This window comes from Anastrepha obliqua, chromosome 4, assembly GCF_027943255.1.
Source record: "Anastrepha obliqua isolate idAnaObli1 chromosome 4, idAnaObli1_1.0, whole genome shotgun sequence".
NCBI lineage: Eukaryota > Metazoa > Arthropoda > Insecta > Diptera > Tephritidae > Anastrepha > Anastrepha obliqua.
Window position 1 is genome coordinate 65,072,895 of NC_072895.1, and position 27,894 is coordinate 65,100,788.

The 27,894-nt window shown below is 36.5% G+C and overlaps 1 protein-coding gene across 1 annotated transcript in view; it reads left to right on the forward strand.

The window, feature by feature from the left end:
* Window positions 1-25,123, forward strand: part of LOC129243729 (epidermal growth factor receptor) — a 58,055-nt gene extending 32,932 nt beyond the window's left edge. Inside the window, exons 2-6 of the mRNA XM_054880974.1 lie at window positions 17,280-17,502; window positions 19,625-19,821; window positions 19,902-20,882; window positions 21,000-21,132; window positions 21,200-25,123. Coding sequence (XP_054736949.1) covers window positions 17,280-17,502; window positions 19,625-19,821; window positions 19,902-20,882; window positions 21,000-21,132; window positions 21,200-23,798 — 4,133 coding nt within the window. The 3' untranslated portion in view covers window positions 23,799-25,123. The remainder of the gene's footprint in view (window positions 1-17,279; window positions 17,503-19,624; window positions 19,822-19,901; window positions 20,883-20,999; window positions 21,133-21,199) is intronic.
* The last annotated feature ends 2,771 nt before the right edge of the window (window positions 25,124-27,894 follow it).

A 27,894-nucleotide genomic window follows, 5' to 3' on the forward strand; every position in this document is an offset into this window, starting at 1 on the left:
CATTGAGTCGCTATAATGGCAAGTGAGAAATTAATTACTCCTAGTATATGACGTAGAGCCATCCCTTCGGGTTCTTTAACTCTTTGTCGTGGATGAAGCCAGAGTGGCGGCATTTGCCAGCCGTCATAAAAGACGGTGAAGTCAGTCTGGCGGAAAGTAGAGTTCAGATCAGTAGAAATATATAAAGAAAGCACAATTAATCTGTTTCAATGAATTCTGTGCTTTCTAATATCCGACTTATCAGAGAAAATTGCCGATCGCAAAGGGTTAAAAAAGATTTACTATTTGTATTTGCTTAAAGTAAAATAACTTTACCGTTTTACCACTTATATATATATATATTTTTAATATTTGAGGATAAAAAATGTGTTTAAAAAAATGTTTTTGGGGTAAAATTTTTCCGAAAAATTTTGTTTTGTACAAAGTTGTGAGAAAAATTGCTTTTTGTCATTTTTGAAAAACATTCCATCTCCCTCTGTAGATTTTTTTTCTTATTTTTTTAAATTAATTGCTGAGACTATACTCAGTAATCCCTGTAAGTATTACAATGGCATGCTTATAACTTTCCCTATTTGCGAACGGGTGTAATAAACTAGTCAGTCAAAAATCTTTACCGATTTATTAGTTAAGCTGAGTGTTGCTTTCCCAAACTAGGTTGGGAATGTATTACGAGGACATAAAATATTGTTTTGGTTACAATGTGTCTTTATTTCGTGATACACCTTAGGGCTGTGCATACATTCTTTCTAAAGTAGTCGAAAGTTTCCAAACATGTCTTTGTTAACATTGTCTTTGTTAAAGCCTGAATCGCTGCCAAGTCAAGCTCAATATTTTTCATACGATAAGACCTCTTTCTTGCATCATTTATCTCTTCCTTCATAGTGCCCTACTGCGTTTCACCCACACACGTTTTATTTTATTAACCACATGACATGTTCCACCACCCACGATTGCTGCGCATCTGCCAATGAAAAATATATTGACGATTTGTCTTGTGTGTGTAGAAAGCAAATGGTATACAGGTTACAAGTCCATACCGCTCATCTTACTCCCACTTCAACGTTTCAATCACTCAGCTGCAACACAAATGCTAAAATCCAAAAGTAAAGACCACAAGCGCTTTTGTCAAAAAAAGTGTTTTTTCTGTAGCCTTTTGTTATTTTTGTGGGTGGCAGTGTATTAAGAAACCGAAAATTTCTTTCATTTCATTTATTTGTTGATTTGAAATTTGCTTGAATGTTTTTATTATTATTACTTTACCGATTTACTGCGGTATTTTCGTGGAAGTACACAAAAGGCATACACTTGAAGCTCAAATAAAAATAAAATTAAAAATAAAAATAAAGCGAATGCGGTTATTCTCTCATTGTCATTTCCCAGAACCGCAGCACCTGTGAGCGCCGGCCAACAGCAAGTTAGTGAGGTTCACTAAAATCACTGCACACTCGCACATGTAGAGGTGTGTTAAATGAAATGAGATTAATTTTATGGCCAGAGACGCGCCATCACCAACCGTTTCAACCGCTGGTGGGTGTTGTTGCCGCTGCCGCTGCTGCTGCTGCTATGGCCGGAGACTACACAAGCTAAGCAGTAAACATAGCCAAGCAGTAAACATAAAATGCGGATACAACTAACTATGGCTACTAACTTTAGCTTCAAGGCATAAATTAAAAATAATTAATTTATTTGTTTTTATTCAGTAATTAAATTAATTTTCGGTGAACGCATTAAGAAACTAATAAAAATCTGTGATTAGTTGGAGAGTGTGTTGGCGGTAATAGAAATACAGGGAGTGGGAGTTAAGCGGGGGAAGTAAGAAATAGCTTTGGGAGACGGTCGAGTAAGGCGGATGAGGTGCAGAAGTACTAGAAAAGACTTCAAGTTGTATTTTTAGCTGTTTTAAGGGCATAAAAAACCGTGGCCGATATTTTGCTATTGTGATAAAAGCAAACTATTGTAGAGTAGCTAAGTTGTGCAGTTTGCTTTCGTTTACATTTTCTAGGTTCCTTTCTCAAGCTGTTAGTACCAAGAAGAGATAAATTAAAACACTTTTTAATTAAAATTAATGCGCAATCTCCTTAAAAGGTCAATCTATATATTACTACCATGAAAAAGGTTCTCAGACAAAATCCACTATATTTGAAGGTTAAAAAAGTTATAAATAATATACGAGGGTTGCTGTAAATATTGTATTTCTGGTCTAACGGTGGAAAACTGAACGTTAGTAAATGAAAACGGTTTTATTATTCTTCAAAATATTTTCCCTGACGATCAATAGACTTTTGTGCAGTCGCGTTTTCAGAGATATTTTTAAGGTTGTGTGGGATCTAACGCGAATACACCTTTTTTGGGGGTCATGCAAAATCTAATTCATCATCAAACTAATATTCAAGGATGTCTCAATTTTACTGTATATGACATGACAATCCTGCTCAATTAAACCGATCACAGCATCGATATTTTTTGACACAACAACTAACAGTTGGGCAACCTTCACGGAATTCGTCGATAAGCGAACAGCGACCAAGAGAAAACTCATTGCACCTTTCTACGATACCAAAGGATGGTGCTTGAATTGAGTTCATTTTAGTTCATCCGTACATTCTGGTGTTTTTAATCTAAGTCGAAAATTGTGAAAATAATTGCATGAAAATGTTCAAATTGTGTTTTATTCCATTTTTTGCCGAGTTGAACTTTTGAACTGACTGTAAACTGCACTAATATGGCTCACACATCAAAACGTTCTGAGTGCGCTTGTGTCAAATTTGCTTCTAATGGAAATGTCATGTGGCGCCTGACAATCCCAGAAGTGCCCAAAACTAGAAAAATGAATAGCAAATGTTCAATTTGCGGATAGATGAGTAAGGATACAAAAGCATGATTTTCGATTTAGGTGTATTTAGGATATAAGTGTTAGACGAATTGTTCGTTTATAGTAATAAGATAGGTTTTTTTAAGATAATTTATCACTTCGCAGGGTGTCACTTACCAAAATATCCACTCATAGTATAGCATATCGTGTGGTCTTTTTCCTGTGGCCCACGAAAATTCAAAAGAAATACCCATTTTACTGCGTATTTTATCTGCTGCGGCAATGCCATAGCATGAAGATGAAGTAGACATATTTGCTTGCTACGGCCTGATGGACATCCAGATCAACCTAGCTCCCTATTTGGTTTACTTAAAGAATGTTTTGGATGAGATATTGTCATAAATCGAGGGCACCAAAGGCTTCGAGGTGGAAACCTTCCATTATTTTAATTATAATTGTAAATACTTTTTTCGTTAGTTGGATATATTAGTTGCAAAAAATTGTTTTTGGCAAATTTTATAGGAAGTATCTATGGCATAAAAGCAAAACCAAAGCGAAAATACGATCAGCATTTTCTGTCTCATCTCTGTTCTTTACATTACATACATATATACGTATGCTGCATATGCATTGCGAAAGCAGGCACCTTTTCCTTGTTATTTTTATATATGTTTGCCACATGCTTTAACATGGACTTTGCCCCAACATAACAGCAACACCAACCATGCAGAATAAGCCAGCGCAAAGCAGAGGCAGAACAACTGGTTACTTGGGCTTTTAAGTTGGCTTATCCCTGCCAACCAGCCGTCCAGTGGATTCTAACGGTTACCACGGCACTCAAATTTTTAATCATATTAGGAAAGCAAAAAAATTCGTATATATACTTCCATTATTTTACCAAAAAAAATATATATATGTGTGTGTAAGCACATTGCCTGCTGACTTTTAATCTTCTGGAGATAGAAAGAATCATCTATTGATGGTGGTAAAGCCATAAAATAAATGGAAATATTATAAAAACTCTTAACAGATTTGAAATTATGGCGCAGAAGTGGATTGTGTTCGAACGAAAGTCCAAGAAACTTGCACCCTTTACATCCGCTCTAGATTGAAGGAAAAGTTCGCCACTTAAGTCTTTTGTGTTTTTTATTGATTCAGTATCTGATTGGTTAAGGTGCACTATCCACTATAAAATACTGCAAATAAACGCAAAAGGTATTCCTAAATTTCTGCCAGCAATTTTACATGCTCGAAATTCTTCTTAGTTCTTAATTCTTTTCCATTCTTACTTAATACCTTTCTACCGCTTTTATTTTCCTCGCTCTTATTGCGAACATATAAATCGAAACCAAAATGAGCTGTATAACAATAAAGAAAGGCAAGAAATCTAAAATAAAATCATCAGCCGTCAGCTGACAATGAAGTCTGAAGAATGAAGTGTGGAAGCGGGCACGGATATACAAATGAGCGAACAACAAGTGGGCGCCAACCAGAAAAAGTATAAACAAAATAAAAACATATGTATGAGCAAAGCGAAGAAATACAATTGGTGTATTCAATAATTATCAGCCCACGCATTCGCGTGAAAACACATACATACGTACGTACATATAGACAGTATTAATATTAAAATATACAATGTCCGCAACGATTTGCCGATCAGCACGACGCGGTGCGTCTCACCTTCGAAGGCTGTTCGTAGCAGCAGCAACAGCAACAGCAGCAGCGGCGGAGGCGTTAGTTGGCGCTGTTATCATTAGTCAGCAGTCAACCTGCTCTAGTCATTAATATTTAAATTTTACATTAACTGTTTAAATGAGATTCTTTGGAATTCCGCCCCAGTGTACCAGCTTTTTATGACTTGTTGTTGTTGTTGTGCGCTTTTCAAATTCAGTCCATTCAACATTTTTTCGTAATTTCATTTGTCATTACAAACGGAAACGGAAAGCGAATGAGTGAATGATGGACCCCGGCGAGTGTTTCCCCGATGTGTATGTGTAATGCTTATGTGCGTGTGTGTATACATATATAGGTACGCATTGCTTATTAGATCCACTATTGTGCTCATGATTTTAGTCGTATAACGTCCGCTCCACGAATTAGCATGCAAACAAAAGCGGAAAATATGCTGCGTCTGATGTTGACGCCGGTGGTAGAGCGTGTGGGCCGCTAGCAGATGGCACACTTTGACCGCCACGCCATTCGGCCCACCAGTACACGAGCCTATGACATTATAGTGAACCATTAATTGTTACAAAAATACTGAAAAATGTTAATGCTGCGATTCACACAGCGACTGGTTAATTGCCTTTGATTATTTTGCGATGATGCCTTTATATCAGTGTAGCTCATATGGCCGCCCAATAAAGCGCACGCCTTGATACAATTATATGTATGTGTGGGTATGCATTTTCTGGCATTTCATTAACAGCACGCCTATGGTTTTTGTGTCTATTTCCCGGCGTTTTAGACGTTTTTTCGACTGAATTAATGAATTTTCGTTGTTAAGTTTGCTGCGATGACACAACAAAACCAGTGACAAATGCTGAATGCCATAGGAAATCATTATGCATACATGCCTATGTATTGATATGTGGGCCGCAGCATCATTTAGCAAGCACGCGTGTGCTATTTATCAATAAACCGCTGCATGTATTTACATAAAATATTTCAAAGGAAATTCAATAAAAAATGGACTGAAAATTACTTAGTTTTCTTCAATGCAAATGCAAAAGTAATTTCTAATGTTCGTAACCCTAGAAAGATAACCATATGACACCATACGCTTCAGAAGCGTACGTTTTTCCAATGTTTGTATGTTAAAGACTTATCTAGTAAATTTTCAAGTGTGGGATAGTTTTCAAAATAAAATGCGATCTTATTGAAATTTTGTGTATTTTAAATACTTTTAAACATTAACACCCTTTGGCCTGGCTCTTCCTCCTATTTGTATCAGGCGTCTAGATGTTGTTCCACAAATGCAGGGACCTATAGTTTTGAGCCGACCTCGAACGGCAAACGGTTTTTTATGAAGAGCTTTTTCATGGAGGAAATACACTCAAAAGTTCGCCATTGCCCGTTGAGGGTAATTCATTTGGAGTTTCATGCACGAAGATTCTGACCTGCGCGCTTCCGAATGATAGTCACGCACCCAACCATTCGGCTACGGTGGTAGGCCTAGTTTAGCCTTCTTTAATATTTATTTCGATTCATAATTCATGCCTTCTTAAAACTTTTCAGTGTGCCGATGAAATTAAGGACCTTGTTGTTGTTTGTGATCATTTCCCTATAAATTTACACATTAATTTTATTATATCTTAACCTTATTCAGTTTGAGTTTTCTTTTGTTTTGTTGTAATAAAAACTATATAAATCCAATTTTCAACTTTATACAAAAATTAAAAAAATTCCGCAAACTTTCCATCACATTCCACGCCTATTAGTTACAATTTCTATAAAATTCCTGGTATTGTAGTTTTATAGCGCCTTGAATTTTAGTGTCATAGAGTGCAAGTTTGAAATTGCTAAAGAACCCTGTAATATTTTGTAATTTGTTTTCTTAACTGTTAGCACAAGAAAGAATGAATAAAAGACGCGCTTTCAGGAATTTGTTTTCATCCTGTTGGAAAAGCGTATTTCTTATGCCTTCCTATGGATTACATCGATGACAGCTAATAGTGATCGGATCACTACAAACAGGATTCAAAAAGCTACTATACAAAAGATAACAGGATAGATCTGTGAAGAAATGGTTATTTGATAACAGATCAGCTTTGCAAATAATTTTTTTTTTTTTGTAATGAAGCTGAAAGCTTTCCTTCAACTTGTTTCTTTCAATACTTTTGCTCCGTTTTTTGGCAAATATTTTTCTGATTCTGTAGTTGGCTATAATTTGCTTCTCGTAGGCAACTCTAGAGGCCCCCTCTTGTTGTAGTAGGAATGTGTGCAGTCTATCTGTTCGATATTGATTGCTGGCTGTGAACTCTTTTTGACAAATTTCATGAATTTATAAATTTTAACAAAATATTCGCAAGCAATCGGAATTGCACTGAAATATTTTCGCCATTCCATTTTCCTGCTACCTAATTATTATAGAATCAGCTTTTTTATACTTTTTCTTTTAATTTACCTTCGAAAAGCCAAAAAACTACAAGTTATTATTTTTAAATATTTATTGCTACCAAAAAAACTGTTCGCGGAAGTATGCGACAAAATTATAGCGACGCAAAAATCCAAATTCACAAACGATTCACACAAAAATTAAGAAATACCATAAATACAGTGACAAAAAAGACTGGAGGCAATAAGCAAAAGCATCACACCGTACCAAATCGTGAAGATGGTGTAGCTAAAGTAATAAGAATGACAATAACAATAACAACAAGTAACAGTAACAACAAATAAATGCAAGACGAATAATTTTAGCAAACAACAATTTGGACATAACTGGTGAACAAGCAAACTGCCATAAATAACCAATGCATACAAACACACACACACACACAACCATTTCGGGTTAAATGCGACAAGAAAAACATTTAATAACGCACAAAAACCCTCACAAAAATCTGCTCGGGCGCAGCGGTCTCTGAAGTACAATAAATGTTAAGAATTCTGTCATTTTGCTGGAATTTTTGCACACAAGCACCGACAAAAGCCGGCCAAACGCTAACAAGTATGCTGGATGCGACTCAGGATGCTGCTGGCCCTTCTTCAACTGCTGATGCTTGCGCTGTTGCTGTTTCAACTACTTTGTTGCCGAGTTATGTCGAAGGGGCTTCACTGCTGAGTTTCTCGACTGTCGACTGTCGACTGTTTACTGCTGATGGATGCTGATTGCTGCTTTTTTTTGTATCCCTGCTGTTTGAGGTATTCTTATGTTTGTTATTGCGGTAGTTACGTGAGCGCTGTAGGCAACTAACGAGCAGCAACCAGAAGATTCTCACCTTAACTCAGTGCGAAGGACTTACACTTATATTAAACAAGTAAAGGTAAAGTAAAGAGTAGAGGAAGGAGATACAAGTGTTTTTGTAAAACAAGAAAATATTGGTGAAATGTGCGACGAACGACTAAATGTCGTAGCGCTTATGTTAAGCGATTGCTTTATTTCTTTACACTAACACAACAAGATGGGAACGGACTGAAATTGGTCATGAAACAATTACAAGATTTTTTGAAAGCTAAAATTTTATTATTAAGAAATACCGCTTTTAAGTGCCTAAGAAACTTGTTATGCTACTTTTAATGCAGCATTAGACGAGTGGATGTTGTAAATATTATTTATTTGTTTATTTGTTATTTCTGGCAAATGTCGCTTTTATTTTTATCTGTTATATTTAGTATTACAAATTAATGAGATTCAGCTCAAAACTCATCGTCGGTTCAATTTTCGCAAAATCTATTAAAGAGAAGGCACTCGATACGAATAAATGCGAACTTATCTCCAACTAAATATTTTTATGTTTCTATGATGAGCAGTGGAAACTTCCAAAATTGGAATTTATTTCCTAAATAATGATATTTATACAGAAAGATAAATTGATAAATTGATATTGATAAATACTACAATAAAATTTTCTTTATATATACAAATGAATGTTTGTCTGTATGTCATCGATGAACTCAAAAACTACTGGACCGATTATTATAAAAATTGGTATATATATGTATTTTCCCACGGAGGAGGTTTATAGAATACGCTCATTAATGCCACTCGCCACCAGATGGCGCTGTAGAATAGCAACTTCTGCCCCGTTCAACCGATTGTCATAAAAATTAGTATGATCATGTATTTTTACACAGAGGAAACGAATATGACATGTTCTTAAATTTATTTTAGTTGTTGGCGTAGCAACGCGCGCCAGGTACAGCTACTAATAAATAAAACGTTTACATTATTCAACAGAGTTTTTAGAACAGAAAACTGTCCATATAGTCTTGAAAGTACATAATGAGTGGACCATTTTTGCACAATTTCTAAATTTTGGGCATTGAAATCTTTATGCTATATTTGAAAAATGTAAGCTAATTTCTAACGTTACCTTTATCAAAATAACAGATATGCGATACATAGACTAGTTTTTTAAACTTTTCTTTTTGGTTAATTTTCATAAATTCTTTACTTGTTACTTCTACAACTAATATCATATGAATCGAAGTCTTAAACTTTGTATTTATTTATTTATTTATTTTTTTTTTTATTTCTTCCATAAAATATTACACCTGTCGTTAGACAATAAGTAATTTGATTTGCAAAAAGATGGAATGAGAGTGATATTGAAGGGCCAATGCCCCCAAGCTCATATACATATTATTTAAAAACAAGTGGTTAACAAACAATGACATATACGATTAGTTGACAATTGATTAAGATATAAGATTCATTTATTTAGAATACAGTTTTTTTTTAACATAATTAAACACCAAATTTGAGTACGCAGATTTATAGGCCATTACATTTTAGCGCAAGTTTGAAGTGGCTCAAAGGCCTCGTTGATTTTTTATAGTTTTGTCTCTGACATTGTTGCGTATTTTATCCGCACACCACCGCGCGATAAAAAGTTTTCCCAATTTTTTGTGAAATAAAGTAAATAAGTAAAAAAAAAAATGTGAAAGTTTTCGCAAGCCTTATATTTTCTCTTTTATCACCTTTGATTTCCTTGTTAAGAAACAACAATAATCAAAAACATGCAAAATATGAATTTTAATATTTTTCGCAGTAAATAACGAAAAATCACGCCAAAATACACTTTCGACACCTTTTTCGCAAATCAGCCTTCGCCACTATTTGTGGAAAAGAACACAAAAACAAAGAAAACAAATTTGTAGATTTTTTGTTGTAGAAAACCAATCACTTTGCAACTCAATACAAATTCAAGTGTTGACGTTTGAGTGTATTTGTCGTGCTTGCAACACTTTGCCGCAATTGAAATATGCTGCCACCGCACCTCAGCGCATATATACAACTATGTATAAATACTCAGGCAAGTGCATATGTACGAGCCCCAATCATAAAATAGCGAATTGACATCATCGGTATGCGAGTCAGAAATGGCACACAAATGGCACTAATTGAGCGATAATTTTTTTCACAATTACATGCATATATGTGCATGTATGTATATGGGCATAAGTACATGGTTACTGGTATAATAGAAAGAAAAATGTAGCGAATGGGTTGGTGTGTGAGCACCATTCGGTAGTACTCGGGTTCGAAACCCACTGTAGGCCTGAAACTCCAAATGATAGAAATGGTTTTTTCGAATAGCGGTCACTCCTCGACTGGCAGTGACAAATCTTCGAAGGTATTTCTGCCATGAGAAACCATCTGCCGTTTGGAGGGGCAATTTGAGGAAAAAAATCAAGGCACACACGACAAAGGGGGGCAGAAGCTTGGCCGAAACCCCATTAAGGGTGCAACTGCCAATTGTGTATACATAGTGATTTTATTGTTGTTGTTTTAGTAATAACATATACACTCAGAATTGAAGAAAAACAAACATTTTAAAGAAATACATACACTAATTATGATATTTTCAAGTCAAAAAAGAGCATTGAAAAGTCATTTTTATACCCATTGCATAAGTGTTTTATGTATACATGTATGCATAATTGTATTTATTTATTAGTATATATATGTGCCTACACATCTCTGCTTGTTTGTGTGCACATTTATGATGCACTTATCGGCTAATGAAGTGCATAAATGCGTCAATTGTAAGCCATAACTGAGAACACTTCTTTTTTTTTAAAAAAAAAAGCAAAGCACGAATTCAGTACAAATTTTCCCTTGCACTGACGCTTCTTCAGTCTTTTTCCGTTGCCCAACCTTTGTCTTACCCTAAACTCAGCTACTATTTGACACGCATGCGCTCTTCAGCGCCGTCTTCAATGGCAGCGCAGCTGCGCCTTCAAGGCTTATCGCCAACAATATATCTCGAATGGATTCCTTTTGTGCCTTTTTAGCAGTTCTGTGCCGCTCTGCTCTGCTCTGCCCTACCTTTTGTCCCAGCATCTTACCAACAATCGTTCTCATCTTTCGTTTTGCCACTTTTCATTCTGCCACTTTTATGCTATTATAATTTTTATGTGTTTTTTTATTGTTTGCCGCCATTAAAATTCTAAAAATTTAATTTACATTTTTTTATTTTTGGTTTGAGTAATACTCGTACAACAACAATGCCAAGTTGGTCACTTCGCCAGTGAGTGTGAATTAATACGTGCCAGTGGCCGTGCTGTGGCAGCCAACAAAAAACAAGTAGTTTAAGAAAAAATGTGGAAATAAAAAATATAAGCCACATGAAATGAAATTTGTCTCATCCCCGCCTCTTCGTGGCTAATCTCAATGCATCAGTAAAGTAGCTCGGCCGTTAAGAAGGTCAGTCATAACCCTTCCGTGTACGTTGCTCGCTCACAAATTGAACACATCGAGGGAGGCTGCATTGAAAGAGCTCTTTGTATACTCCCAAAAACAAAAAACAAAAACAGAACAGAAAGGAATGTAATCTCATATCTATATGTAATTGCCAAAATTTGTACTGCTTTTGACCAGGGCGAGCGGACCACTTCAAATTATTGTATTTTGAAAAAAAGAAGCATTTAATTTTTGACAGGCAGCACGAGAAAAATGGAAATAATAGATATAATTAAATATGGAAAATGCCCGTGGTTAGCTTATATATACATAAATTTATATGTATGTGTGTATAAACGTTTGCGTCTACCTTTGCTTGCCTCATGAATATTCGGACATTTGGTAAAAATAAAAGACTTAAGCAACGAACGCGCGCATTTATTTTTACTACTATGTATGTGTGTATGTATGTGCAAGAGTTAGAATCCAAGCAATGCTGGCGCTGCCGCTTGATTTTTTATTTGCCTGCGGCAACAGGCACTCAAGCTCAGTTTTATTTGCTTGTTGCGCCTCGGTTATTTGTTTTTTCTTGTGCTGCCAAACACTTCAGCCAATCGGTCAGCCAGTCAGCCAAGTCACTCAGTGCGACAGGCACTCGATCGTGCTGATTGATGACCGACAAGATTCGAATGTTGGTTCACTTCGTTTCGGTTTGCGGTGGTTTTACTCACTTCTCGCTTTTCCTACTATTGTGTTTTTCGTTTTTTTCTTCTTCTTCTTTTTTATATGACACAAAGACACAAAACATTATCAACGCTCGCCTGTTTGCTTATTTGCCTGTCTTTACATGTTGTACATATATATTTTTATGTAAGTACACATTCCTACATTACATTTTCATATGTTCGAAAGCTTGTGCGCTATTTTATTTGCTTACCTCGCCTGCGGTCGCTGCTCCGCGCTTGCCGCTCAGCTAACTGGTTAGTTGGTTTTGACGCGCAAATTAATGCTTTTCAAAAAGAAATCACAACTATTTAAATAGCAATAAATGGCTAAGCACATGCATGTATACATAACAAGGTAGACGTACCTTTGTAAGTTTTTATAGACAGCCGTTTTTACATGCCTCATATGTCACCCGGCACTTTTGTGGCCATGAAGGAAATCTTAGTAAGCAGGCTTCACCTAAACACACATACTTTCATGAAACCCCACTTCTGCGCTCACACATAATCACATTCATGCATACAGAAGTCTGCAAAACTCATGTTTTCTGCTTTGATACTCGTACATATTTACATCAACCATCGGTAGAGCCGCAACCCCAAAACCACAGCTGTAGTAGCAACAAGCTAAAGCAATTACCTCGGCTTCTTCACATCAACATTCCATAGCTGATAACTCACTTCATGCACACATACGACTACGAGTAAAACATCGACAATGACATTGGAATTATTTGATGGATATCTGTGGAATTCATCAGCAACTTTCTATAATATTTTGCATGTCACTTTGAAGTGCTTACACATCCACAGACACATATACAACTTCACATGGATGAGCTGGAAAAACTGTATGAAGAGAAAACTCTTTACTATATACCTACACATATGCATTGATGTCACTTGCACACATACATCTACATATAAATAAATACGTATAAATACGACAGGCCAGGTAATTTGAAAGTTTTAAATTAAAATCTTCGTTTAAGTTTTTTATTAGTTTTGATAGAGGAGGTGCATGTTTCTATGGTTCTAGCAGCATATCGGACTCGTGTTAAGGTCAATAGGCCCAGAAATGAAGCGTTTCATCTAGGTTGTATAAACGAAACGAGTTTGAGTTTTCAAGTAAGAAAATATTTAGAATCATGCTGGGTTAATTCCAAAATCAAGACTATGTTAAATATCCTGTTTGAATATTTAATCCTACATGGATGGATGGATTTAAGTAGGGTGAGAGATAATTACTGAGACCCAAGCACTGAGGCTTTTATATATGAGACCTGAAAAAGAGCGGAAGTATGCAAGGTGGTGAAATTATATGGTTACAGGGAGGGGGAAGATATTACACTGTTATCTTTTCTTCAAACTTCTCTAACTGCTTAATGAATTTGAGAAATTTGTTGAGGGATAAAGAATGCAGCTAATCTGTATATCCTACAAAAAGTTTAATTCTTACCGAAAGGGGTGTCCTTTGTCTAGCGAAAGCCGTACATAATAGTAGTAGTAGCGAACTTAGGATCGCGATGCAGTTTTATTTATATTTGTATTATGTATTTTTTGCTCGTATCCATATTTTCGAAGAGATGGTTTCAGGCATGTCTGGGAAGTGGCTTGTCGCCCAAAAGAGCCCTACGTATTTTTTAGTTTGAGGTGCTAAAAATTTATACATGGCAAGCTTCGAAACCTCTGTGCGAATTAAGTATTTGGAGAAACGTTGTGTCCTTGAATATTCAAAGAAACTAATTTTAATTATTTTACTAAATGCAATAAAAAAAGGATTAAATCAATTAAGGTTATATAATCCATTATAATCAAACAGCAGGAAATTATGTTATAAAAACTCTACAATATTTTCAGAAACTTGAAATTTGCGCTTTAATAGTGCAAAAATGCATATTATAATCTTACTAAAAAATGTAACTGCAAATCGTGGAACTGGGACGAGATGTTTGTGGAATTTTCATAATTTCCACATAAAATTTTAAAATAGGATAAATGGGTTTTTCTAGAAAAATAATTATCTTCTTTATGCCTAGAATGATTCAAAATAAATGCTCCCTATATCCCTTCTCTTACTCCAGATAAGCTGGTGGGACTTAATTTTTATATCTAAATATGACTTCCATTTGAAATCACTTCATGTGTAATGAAAAATTCAAAAAAAAAAAAAAATCTGTTATATGATAAATAAATCCATACAGCATTTACTTCCATGAACTACAAATTAGAACATCAAGTTTTGTTTCACATTTTGTTTCTTATTTAACCATATCTCGAATGGCATTTCAGAAAAAGTCTAAAGCAACATCGTGACTTTGGCGCATAACTCAATGCACCCGCAATACAACTTACTGCATATTCACATAAAAAAGATCTCAACGGCGCCCACTGGCTCTTCTGCACAACACCCGGCACCCAACATCCAGCTCTCATACGTCATAAACGTCTTTCCTTTCACATCATTCCAGTCACCCCAAAACACCAGTTGCAGCTACAAAACTGAAATTACACTATGGCAGCAAGCATTGCTTAAGTTATTGTTGCTGTTGTTGTTTTGGTGTTTTATGTTAAAGTTGCTTGTTGTTTGTTGCTTGTTGTCTGTTACTGCAGAAAACAGTTTCCCCTCAACTTGCGCACAGCCGGTTTATTCAGTCAGCTCAGCGCACTGCCGCTCAGCTCTCAGTTTCAACTCGACTGGAAACGTCGCAATATGGTTACCTTTGTTGGCATTTTATGCATTTGTTGTTGATGCTTATTTCGTATCGCTCTTCGCTGTTCTCTTGGCTCTTGGCTCTTGGCTCTTTGCATTTCAAACCTTTTTGGCTGCTTTTTTAAAAGTATGTGTATACTGCCCCTACGATGTTGCTGTTGCTTTTGTTGTTTTGGTTGTTTGTTGCTTTTCGTGGAAGCGAGTCAACATCGTTTGTTGGCCTGTTAAGTATTTTGCTTCTGGTGTTGCTTAATTCGTATTTTTTTTATTTTTATGTTTCTTTTAGTGTTGTTTTAGCCGTAATAGCAGATCCATCTGTTGCTATAGAGGCTCTAGTCGTAAAAAGCATTTAGTATTCCAGTTTTTCCGTGTTCCTTATTTAAGGTATGTTTCTGAGTATGATATGTATGTATGTATGTATTATGTATGTGTATATGTAAGTATGAATGTTTTATGAAACTATTTATTTTTCTACCGCCTAACTTCTTTGGATTCTACTAAATGTGCTTACGGCTTTGTGCACCCAACAACAATTATGCGTAAACGCACTAGTACGCGACAAACAAGAATTTATATTTTATTAACACGAGGTGTTTATATTGTACACTTATCCAAGTTTAAGGCTAAAGCCGAACTTGTAATGATTGTCAAATATTAGGTTTATGATAAAAGAGGATAATAACCGAATTAAATTTATGAGAAGTAAGAAAGTAAACAAAAAAATAATTTATGTGTGGTGAAGACATATTTCAATTTATTTAGGTAGAAAAAAATTACTTAAGGTAGTTATTGAGCATGGACCTACATATATTTAAAAAAACTTGAAGGAAAATATTAAAAAATTCGATACTATAGCGACTCTCCCGAGGCATGTTGACTTTGAGGCGACATGTGCCTCGCATTATGTTTGATGTCAATTTTACTCTGGAAAAGAGAAGAGAAATCTACACTCTCCGCCAGCATTTTGAACAATTTCGACTTTTTTTCTTAATTATTAGTAAAGTATCGCATCCACCTTAGCCATCCACCTTATTCACCGTATCTACTCATTCGCGATTTCTATATGTTTCCATAAGGTGAAATCTGCATTGAAAATAAAAACATGTTTGAGCCTGTTGAAGGTGCAAAAAAGATGGTGATCTTGCAGCTGATAGCAAGTGAATATTCATGAAATGAAAATAAAATGTTTTCCAACATCAGTCACAATTTATAATAGCCACCCCTCGTATTTTATTGGTTTGTACTTAAACATGCAAATTAAATTATTGAGCGTCCAAAAATATTCACTTCCTCATATCGTATTTTTGTACTGTTCCCCTTTTGCAGTGTATTTAAGTACTCGTAGCTGCATCATTAGCTTTTACCGTTTAAAGACTTTGCACTTCGGTGCCCCGAATCTCCGACACACACGTTGGCTCACCGCCACCTGCAGGTGTAAGAATATAAAGCTTGCCGCAATTTACTAGACACGCAAAGCAGAGAACTAACAACTAAATAGCGTAGCGCGACGCTTTGCTGGGGTGGCGCACATGCGCCACTGCTTGTGTTGATGACGTAGTCGCCAACGCCGTCGTCATCGCCAACAAACGGAGCGTGAATGCGGTAGCTTATGACGCATACACTTACGGGCTAGCTCGTTGGCTCGTTGACTCGACGGCTATTCTCCTATTTGGCTAAGTATGTGCTGGACTGTATGTGGTGATTTGTGAACTGCCGTTTACATGCAACGCCAAATGCGAACCGACAGTCACACATGTAAACCGCTCTTTGCGCCACTGATCTTACTTGGCTAACCAGTTGGCAAGTCAACAAGCCTTGTTCTAACTAGCAACTGATTTGTTGACTACTAGCAGAGAGCGTATATGTGTGCAAATATGGGACTGTCTATGTATTTGTCGAACTTGCCACAATTTTTGTTTTTTTCTTTATTTAAACACAGTAGTAAAAAATTAAGTTATATGCGAATGTTGTGTAAGTAATTGTCGCCTTTACAAGTATGGCGGCGTCTGCAACTGCTCGCCGCGTACGTTGTTTTATGACGTAGGAGTGCGTTTAGCGTTTGAGCGAGTAGAAATATTAATATTATTTAGTTTACACACATACACTTACACTTACACTAATTTATTTCATTTGGAAAAAGTCATATATCTACTCAAAAACAGACATGTGAGCGTCTCTTTGTAAGTGTTGTTGCCTTTTTTGTTTACCCTGCACCGCCTTATATGGACATTCGTGTGTTCGTCTAACAATAAGCTGATCTTAGACTTGGGCAATTTTGAGCACTATTCGAAAAGTTTAATGCTAGCTGCCTGTGTATGTCGTGTGTATATAAAAACTTGACTACATATACACATATGTATACAGATGCTGAGTATATCTGAGGAAATAATCACACCAAATTTGGAATTATCTATGATTGTTTTTTAAATGATTGTATGATTGTTGTTTTACTAATAATATAACTTTTTGTTTGTGCATTTTTTCTTTGCAAACCTTTTTCTGCGACTTAAAATATGCCGCTGGCGCTAAGAAATAAGGCATTTGTTCATGCAAAAAAACTGCGTGTCATTATTAATTAGATACGAACATATATTTTTTCTAAACTCATCCATGACGCATCCGTTCAAATTTGGTTAGCAAAACTAATAAATTATGTTTGTCTATTTTTCTTTGCAGTTTGCATTGGTACCAAATCTCGTTTGTCAGTGCCGTCGAATCGCGAACATCACTATCGTAACTTACGTGATCGCTACAACAACTGCACTTATGTGGATGGCAATTTGGAGTTGACCTGGTTGCAAGAACCAGGTATGGATCTCAGCTTTTTGGAGAATATTCGCGAAGTGACCGGCTATATACTCATAAGTCATGTGGACATACAAAATGTTGTATTCCCAAGGTAAGTGTTAATAATAATTAATTTAAAATTAAGCGCGAATAATTTTAGTTTTCAAATTTTAATTTAAAACTTCTTTATTTTTAACCTAATAAATAAGCGGTGATTGTTTTGAAAGAGTTGCATGCCATCCCAACCGATTTTAGTTAGCAAATTTTCATAGTCAGTATAATTGCTATTATTATTCAAATATTAAGGGGTTACATTAGTTTCGTCAGGTAAAAAAAGACCTATTTTCAATATTTTTTTTTTCTATGTAAAAGATTATTTATTTAATTCAAACTTTTTTCTGTCTTATAGATACATATTTAAAGAATAATTTCTGAAATTTTCAAAAAAAAAAAAAATTAAAACTCCTCCATTGTGACGTCATTTTCGGTGACCCCTCGAAAAACAGGTGCGTTCGCGTTGTCAGCATAACTCCTGACAGGCTCATCAAAAATGAAAAAACAAAAATAACTGCTTTAGTTAAGACCATAAACTCGTGCTTGAATGAAGGAAAGAAAAAAAAGTAAAAATTGGAATTTTGGCAGACATTTTTGCAAAAAAAGGAAAATTTCGGTTAAATTTGCTTGACATTTTGTTTTTTTTTTTTAATAGTTGTAATTGAAAACAAAAAAAAAAAATCCTTCGTTCAAGCACGAGTAAATTCGAACACCTGTGTAAAATTTCATCAAAATCGGTTGAGTAGTTTTCGAGAACATTTGACAACCGACTTTGAAAACACGGTTCCGAGAAAAACGCGTTTAAAGTTTTGAATAACAATAAAAGTGGCTTGGAGCGCACACCTTCCAAAGGCTGTATCTCCAAATTTATTATTCGGATCGACTTGAAAATTTAGGATAATATTCCTGAGAAGTTGTAAAAATTAATAAGCAAAAAAAAAAATAAATCGATTTTTTAACCAACGAAACCCATGTAACCCCTTAAGCAAGTCCAAGCCAATCAATTTCAAGATCATTTTCACTCTTCAGATCCGTTATAGGAGCTGCAAGGGGGGTAAAACTACGCCAAAGCGACAGAACCTAGATTTTTCATTGTACTCATGAAATAAATGCCTTAAGTTATCCATCTCTTAATCAGCCAATACAAGATATGGCAACTCTCTACATGCAGGCGAAAAGAACCTCAAGGCATAACCTTCAAATGTCATTTACGGCGAAAGGCACTTGGCAAGGGGTATTCTCTACTTTTCATGCCCCGTTAAACGTGAGGAAAGCCATAAAAGATTTCTCTGAACCTAAAGTAATCTTTCTCCTCCTTTTGCATTTTCTTCTCCTCCATCTTTATTGGCAAACAATAGAGTTGTTTTTTCAATTCTATCTTAACGTACAAAATCCGCACTTCATAAGTTCCTCTTCATACATGTCGAATGTATGGTGCAGGTGCTGGTAACAGATGATGAGATGACTCTCGGAGTGTATGAGAGTATTTATTTTCAGTGTCTCAAAATTCACGTTGATATTTAGGAAATTTGTTTACGGAAGGAAATCAACAATACCAGCACCAAAAAACATTTGTTTTTAAATCAATGCGCTTTTCGAGGTACTTCAAGCCTTCCATTTATTATACTAAACTTTAATGGGTTACAAGACTGCGTACATAAAAGATTTCTTAAAATTCTGATTAAAAAGATGGAAAAATTTTATGATTTTTTCTGAATTTCGCACAAAGTTTGGAACTTTCAATGGCTTTTGTTAAAAAGTGAAATATATTATTATTAAAAATTAGTTAGAATGACATGAAGAGAGTGCGCACGTGGTGTGTGAGCTATTTTTTCTACGGTTCGAAGTAGCTCTTCCGCGTGTAGCCCATATACCTTACCTTAGGCATAAGCGCTCATCTCTGCTTATACAACTACTTAGCACTACTGAACGCTCTTCAAACTTTTTCTTAAGTTTTAGATTCGTTCATTATTCAATGTTAATCCAAATACTCAAATTTGACTCTGATTTTTAGACATCTTGTTGGGCAGAATTTTTGGCTTTATAGTTCAGAAATGAATCTTTGCGGAATAACTAGACACTAGCTTTTGAATTGGAATTGAGGAGTCTTTGTATTTAATTAACATTTATATTTGTTCTTGCTTTCCATTTAAATATCTTCTCATTGTTCCTCTTTTCAGACTACAGATCATCCGTGGCCGCACTTTATTCAATCTCAACGTTCAAGAACAACAGTTTGCTCTGTTCACTGCCTACTCCAAAATGTTCACTCTCGAAATGCCTGCACTCAGGGATATCCTTCAAGGGTCTGTGGGTTTCTTCAACAATTTTAATTTATGTCACATCAAAACAATCGACTGGAAAGAGATCATATCTGGTAAGTAACCACGTTTTGCATTTATCTTCACATTCACTTGTCCACTTCGGGACTCAACTCAACTCTTTTCTTTTCTCCAGGTCCCGACGATCAGTTCACCTATGTCTACAATTTCACACCCCCTGAACGTCAATGCCCGAAATGTCATGACTCCTGTGAGCACGGCTGTTGGGGCGAAGGTCCGAACAACTGTCAAAAGTTCAGTAAAATTAACTGCTCACCACAATGTGCGCAAGGACGTTGCTTCGGTTCGCGTCCACGTGAGTGCTGCCATCTTTTCTGCGCCGGCGGTTGCACTGGGCCGACTCAGCGCGAATGTATAGCCTGCAAGAATTTCTACGATGATGGTGTTTGCAAGGAAGAGTGCCCGCCCATGCAAAAATACAATCCAACAAATTATTTGTGGGAAGTAAACCCCGAGGGTAAATATGCTTATGGCGCCACCTGCGTTAAGGAATGTCCCGAGCATTTGCTAAAGGATAATGGCGCTTGTGTGCGTAGTTGTCCTGCGGAAAAGATGGCTAAAGATGGTGAATGTGTGCCGTGCAATGGGCCGTGCCCGAAAACGTGCCCGGGCACGCCAGCACTGCATTCGGGAAATATCGACACGTACAAGGGATGTACAGTGATTGAGGGTTCCATACGTGTACTGGATCAGACATTTTTCGGCTATCAACACATTTACTCAAATAACTCATTCGGTCCACGTTTCATTTCTATGCACCCTGATCGCTTAGAGGTGTTCTCCACAGTGAAGGAAATCACAGGGTACTTGGATATTGAAGGCGCGCACCCGGCTTTTAAGAATCTATCGTATTTTCGCAATTTGGAGGTCATACATGGCCGTCAGCTAATGGAGAGTTACTTTGCTTCCTTGTCGATTGTGAGATCTTCGCTGGAAAGTTTAGAGCTGCGCAGCCTGAGGCGCATCAATTCTGGTGCAGTTGTGATACAGCAGAATGATAATATTTGCTTTGTGAGTGACATCGACTGGCAGAAGGTGCAGAAGTCAGTAGATCATGGTGTGGTGATCGCAAAGAATCGCAACGAAAGCGAATGCAGTAAGTAAAAGGATATACCAGTATTAGATCGGAAGCCTTCTCTTAGCCAACTTCCTCTTCCCAAATCTTTTATACTTTGCTTTTTTTTTAATTAACCCACATTTCTTTTTGAAATAGAATCAGAGGGTCTTGTTTGCTCGGACCAGTGCAATAAGTCCGGCTGCTGGGGTAAAGGCACGGATCAATGTCTGGAATGTAAGAATTTTGCTTATAATGGCACTTGCATCGCCGATTGCCGCAATATATCGAAGTAAGTCGAGTGACCGCAAATCCCGAAAGGTTCTCATTAATGATTTTATTCTTTACTTCCCATATAGCGCCTATCAATTCGACAATAAAACCTGTAAGGAATGCCATCCCGAGTGCCTCACCTGCTCTGGACCCGGCGCTGATCACTGCGACGAATGTGTACATGTACGTGACGAGAAACGCTGCGTTACAGTTTGCCCAGACAACAAATATTCCGACTATGGCACCTGTCGTCCTTGCCACGAGACTTGCGAGGGTTGTACTGGTCCTAGGGACACTATCGGACCTGGAGGTTGCAAAACGTGTAATCTCGCCATCATCAATAGTGATACCACCGTCGAACGTTGCTTGCTGAAGAACGACAAGTGTCCTGATGGCTATTACTGGGAATATGTAAATCCACAAGAGCAAGGCAACTTGAAGCCTTTGGCTGGCAAAGCCATCTGCCGAAAATGTCATCCACGTTGTGAGCTCTGCAATGGGTACGGCTTTCATGAACAAGTCTGCTCTAAGTGTACTGGCTACAAACGCGGCGAACAGTGTGAAGATGAATGCCCGCCCGACCATTATGCGGATGAGACACGACGTGAATGTTTCGAATGCCACTCTGAGTGTAAGGGTTGTACAGGACCGAGCGCTGAGGATTGCATCGCTTGTCGCAGCTTTAAAGTTTTTGGCTTCGGCGATCCCAACGATAATACGACAATGTTTAACTGCACTTCTAAGTGCCCCACTGAGTATCCGTATGTAATTTATCAGTCAACCGATATTGGCACCTACTGCTCGGAAGTACCTGGCAAAGGCACCAAACTCACCGCCGGCGTAGACAGCTACATATTTATTATCGTGATTTTTATTGTTTTTGTGGCAATGTTCTGTATGGGTATCGTTTGCTATGTTTGTCGGCAGCGTACCAAAGCCGAAAAGGAGGCGGTGAAAATGACGCGTGTACTAAGTGGCTGCGAGGATGCCGAACCGCTGCGCCCCTCAAATATCTCACCCAATCTTTCGAAATTGCGAATCGTAAAGGATGCGGAGTTGCGCAAAGGTGGTGTACTCGGCATGGGCGCATTCGGTCGTGTGTTCAAAGGTGTTTGGGTGCCAGAGGGCGAGAACGTCAAAATTCCGGTCGCCATTAAAGAGTTGTTGAAGGCCGCAAGCGCCGAATCGAGTGAAGAGTTTCTGCGCGAGGCATACATCATGGCTTCGGTGGAGCATCCAAATCTACTGAAATTGCTAGCAGTCTGTATGACCTCACAAATGTTGCTAATAACACAACTTATGCCCCTCGGATGCCTACTCGACTATGTGCGTAATAATCGCGATAAAATAGGTTCAAAGGCGCTATTGAACTGGTCCACACAAATTGCAAAAGGTATGTCATATTTGGAGGAAAAAAGACTGGTACATCGCGATTTGGCAGCACGCAATGTGCTTGTGCAAACGCCGTCCATTGTGAAGATCACCGATTTTGGGTTGGCGAAACTACTTAGCAGTGACTCTAATGAATATAAGGCGGCTGGCGGTAAAATGCCTATAAAGTGGCTGGCATTGGAATGCATAAGACATCGTGTCTTTACTAGCAAGTCGGACGTGTGGGCGTTTGGCGTAACCATTTGGGAGCTGTTGACTTTCGGTCAACGCCCACATGAAAATATACCCGCCAAAGATATACCCGATCTCATTGAAGTTGGACTAAAATTGGAGCAGCCCGCAATCTGCTCGCTAGATATCTATTGTACGCTGTTATCCTGCTGGCACTTGGATGCTGAAATGCGTCCGTCATTTAAGCAGTTGGTGAATGTTTTCTCCGAGTTTGCTCGCGACCCTGGTAGGTATTTGGTCATACCAGGTGATAAATTTACACGCTTACCCGCCTATACGAGTCAAGACGAAAAGGATCTCATCCGAAAGTTGGCACCCACCACAGAGGGACCAGAAACTATGGTTGAGGCAGAGAATTACACACATCCGAAGGTAGTGCCGCGACCCATTAGAGTTGAAGACACCGATGAGGTCCCTACACTGAATCGCTATTGCAAAGATCCAATGAATAAGAATTCATCATCTGGTGGCGACGACGAGACTGACTCGAATGCTCGTGAGGTTGGTGTCGGCAACTTGCGACTCGACCTACCTGTCGACGAAGATGACTACCTTATGCCCACCACCTGCCAGACTACTGGACCGAAAGGTGCCACCGGTAGTAACAACAACACCATCAAGGCGAATGGTCACCCCAACGGCGGTGTGGGTATTGGCGCCGGTGGTTACATGGATCTAATCGGCGTACCGGCAAGCGTCGACAATCCAGAATATTTGCTCAATGCTCAAGCACTGAGCGTCGATGATGCACCAATACCAACGCAAACGATTGGTATACCAGTGATGACGAATCGTAATAGCAGCGGAGCCACAGTGTTGCCAAGTGGCAACGGCAGCGTCTTAAGCGCCGGCCACCACCACCCCCATCATGCGCCAACAACAGCGGCGGCAGTTGCGGCGGCGGCAAACACAATAGCTGCACTCACGGCAATGCACGACATGAATGTGGCAGCCATGGCAGCGGCTAATGGAGGCTCGGAGCCGACCAGCTCAGACCATGAGTACTACAATGACACACAGCGTGAATTGCAGCCGTTGCATCGCAGCGAAACTCGCGTCTAGCAAATAGTGCGGCCAACGGTCGTCGGTGTGGTGCACGAAAGATGTAGCCAAAGCAAATGCGGCACGCAAACAAAAGAAGGAGTGGATGATGTCGAGAACGATGAAGGTAGCGAGAAGCAGAAGACGACTGCAACACTGCCTACGTGAACTTAACTTGCCACAAGAACTTGCTACGTGCCTCATTCACATACATACCATGTAACTATGTAACTGTAAATAATTTTTAGTAAGACACAGCAAATGCAGCGAAATCGAAAATCGAACGCAGCTAAGCGGGACACACGAAACACGAAGCAAAACAAACAAACAAAGAAACAGACAAATTGAAACAACACTATATGCCACTTAAGGTCACGTACAAAGCACGCCGCTGGAGACAGAAATTGAGTTTCAACTCCACGGCAAAAGCAACGTATGGACTTAGCCCAAAAAACACCCATTTTTAGCATTAGGGATTTAGAATATAACTGTATATAATGAGAAGTTAAAAGTAGTGCGTAAATTGTTGTTGTATACTGTAGTACTTACCAGTTAGAATGTTTAGAGAGCTGAAGAGAGCGTAAAAAAGCGTAATTAGTTAATAGAAATGGGGGTGAAAACTTGTAAATCCTTAGTAGGAATACACCATTAGTGCATTTGACTTGAACGAAGGTCAGGACAGTGGCGGTTAACAATTGTGTACGCCACGACTGTACAGAAATGAGAGAAAACCGCAACCTGATCTTCAAGCAAATTAGTTATTAGCGTTAACTGTAAGAAATTTAGTGACTAAGGTTTCGATAACTTTAAAATTTTAACTTTTTAGTTGTAAACTTGATTTGTTAATTACGAACTGTGATAACGTAAATGTAAGTACGAATACGAAAAAAAAACAAAAACAAAAAAAAAAATATTCAAAAAAATGCAACAAAAATGTAAAGCAATGAACAAAATGAACAAAAACTAAACAAAACTGAAAACATAAAAAATTACAAAAGTAAAAATTACTAATAAGCATTTGCATTCAATAATAATTACAATAATTATGCGATACTTCGAAAATTGTAAAAATTACGAAATTGAAACAAAAAGCAAATAACAAAAAACAAAAAATGTTCATGTTCGGCATTCAATAGTGAGTTTTGTAAAACGCGTGTCTAAAAATTGATGGTTAATGAAAATTTTTTTTTGTAAATTTTTATTTTTGTGTCATTAGGCCTTCAGTTTTTTCATTTTTATTATTATTTTTTTATTTAATATTTTTTGTTTTTAATTTTGTTTTACTTTTGTAACAATCAAGACACGTGCCACGCTTAATAACTACTTTAAGATAGAACAAAAAAAAAAAAAAACACAAAAATTAATTAATCAAATACCTGAAATTGTGAAGGCAGAAAATTTACGCAGAGGTTTCGTTGAACAAAGTTCATTAAGGGCATATTTTTTATAATTATATGTATCTTTGGTTGAAATTCGATACTAACCAATTATTTAGACTTTGGTTGAGAATTGACTTTGAGTGAGATGCATAGCGAGTGCTGCAGGAAAAGCTTTTTTAACAAAGTTTGTTGCACGCATACTTAAATGTAATACTTCTATACTGCCAGTGCCGTGTGCTCACAAGGAGTTTCTATTTCGCAATCAACGATTTTTGCGTCAGTGGTAGAGTAAGCGAAAATTTGTAAATTACTGAAGGAAAAATATTTCAAATCGCCTCTTTGGCGGTTCAATGTATTTAATAATTTCTTGGCCCCTTTCTGCGGTACATAATAGAACTCTTTTGAAATAAAGATATATAACACAGGCGTGCTCGTGTGCCTGAATCACGAAACTCCAAAAACTAGCAGATGTCTTAGGAGCTACAACAGAAGAATATAAAAAAATATGTGTGATAATAACTTTTGTTACATATAAGTTAATTTGTGTGGGAGTATGATTCGCTATTGGGTTTATGTCGATAATTATCGTTTCGGGTACATTCACTGTTTGAGTTCTTTTTCTTTTTACAACAAATCGGCAGTCTGAAGGAATGGACTTTGTGCATACTGGCAGTACAGAAGTGTTACATATGATATATGTATGGTCGAATATCTTGAGCAAAAAAGAGCAAAATGAAAAATGAAAGAGAAAAAGCCAAAAGTTAGTAAAGAGACTCTCTATGTCTTGCATAGTTGGAGGGCAACAAAAAATGCAAATATTTTATACTAAAATATGCAGGAGTACGAGAGCGAAATAGAAACCTTAAAAGATACAACAATAAACCGGGTCAAATAGATACAGCAAACATTTTCTTCCATGTGTTCTGCTGTTGTATCATATCAAGAATTGGAAAAACTTTACAATTCGTGCACCTTGCGATGGTTTTGGAAGACAAAGGGAATACCGCTCACGATTTCTTGTAGGCTAAAAGAAAAAGTCCTCTATTTCATTCCATTTTCTTCGCTCACTTACATAATAACTATTTTCGGTTCTTATTTGTTTTTCGCTCAATAAAAAATTGGGTTTTACTATTAAATTTTTTCAATATTTGAAAACTCGAATTGATATTTTGGCCAAGACTAAAGTATTTTAAAGGGATTCCTTAAAATAAAAGCACGGACTATACTTGAATAAAACAAACCAATGAGCAGTGCTCTTCGATTAAACAAACTAAAACCAGCAAAACAAAAAATAAATAAAATTAAAGCATATTTTTTTATAAAAATAAATCAGAGCTGGTATTTTTAATGGTTTTTAAAATATTTGAGTGCTGAGAAAAGCTTTGAATTGATATTTTTTCCATGCCTAGATTTTGAAAAAATTTTTTTATACAAAAACCAAATCATTAATAATTTGTATGAAAAGAAATAAAAATAACGATTTAAAAAAAACAAAAACTTAAATGAAACGTAAAATTTTTTTATGAAATTAACAAATAAATTTTTTCAAAGCTTAAACAATTTTTATACGTGTGCACAAAATATAAACAAAAACCGTTTTCAATGAGAAATAAAGAAAATTAGTGAATTTATTAAGTAAAATTAATAAATTATTGCTAAAAACAATTTAGTTGGTTCGGTGTCGATGCTCGCTGTCTATTTGAAATATGCAAGTGATCAAACAGTCTGCGCCTTAAGGCTTTGAATCTTGAGTCTAGAGTCCTTGAGTTGTGCAAAAAAATTCAAAGAAATTAATAAAAAAAACCGGTTAAATTTGTTTACTTTTCTTTAAATAAATTAATTGAATATGCTTAATAAATTTAATTGGATAAATATAAATGGTAAATTCAAAAATAATTTTTTGGTACAATAATTTAAATATTAGGCCAATCATTATTGCTGAGTAAAAAATATGATGAGAATTTTGAAATTTGGACAAAAAGTAGAAATAATGAGCAACGAAATAACTATAAAACGCTTTATAAAATTTTTATAAAAACATTAAAAAACCGGTTTAAATTTTTGTAAATTAAATTAATTTCATTTAGTTCAATAAATTGGACAAATATAAACTTTGAATACAAAAGTAATTTTTTTGTGCAAAAATATAAAAATCAAGATGAAAAAATTTCGAGAATTTTGAAATTTGGATTAAAATTAAAAATACTTTGCCTAGATGAGCAAAAGAATAAAAAGGTGGTTCCTAAATAAACTAATACGAGTTTCGAGCGAAGAAATAGTTGAAACAGCTATTAAAAACTTTAAATATCATTAGACACTGGTATGCTCGCTAAAATATTTATTTTACCATTGGCTACCGAGTGTTAAAATACTGTCTATATTGGAAAAGCAAATTTAAGCAGAATAAATGTTTGACGCAAAAGCACACACTGTTGATGCTGAAAATCCGAAATATGAACCAGAAATCAATCTTAAAAAAAAAAATAATTAATGATTCTTATTTAATATTTTTATTTAGATTTTTTCTAACTTGCTGATTTTAACAGAGCTGACTGAACCCAATAATTTTGTTTGGGCACAAATTCGCATCAGCTTATTGAAGATTTTGATTAAAACCAAAAAAATTATTAAGAAAAAATATTTTTAATGGCTTATTGAAGCTTTTGATGTTTTATAAAATATTCTTAAAAAAAAATTTCTTTGAAATTAAAAAAATGTTTATAATTTTTTTTTATAAA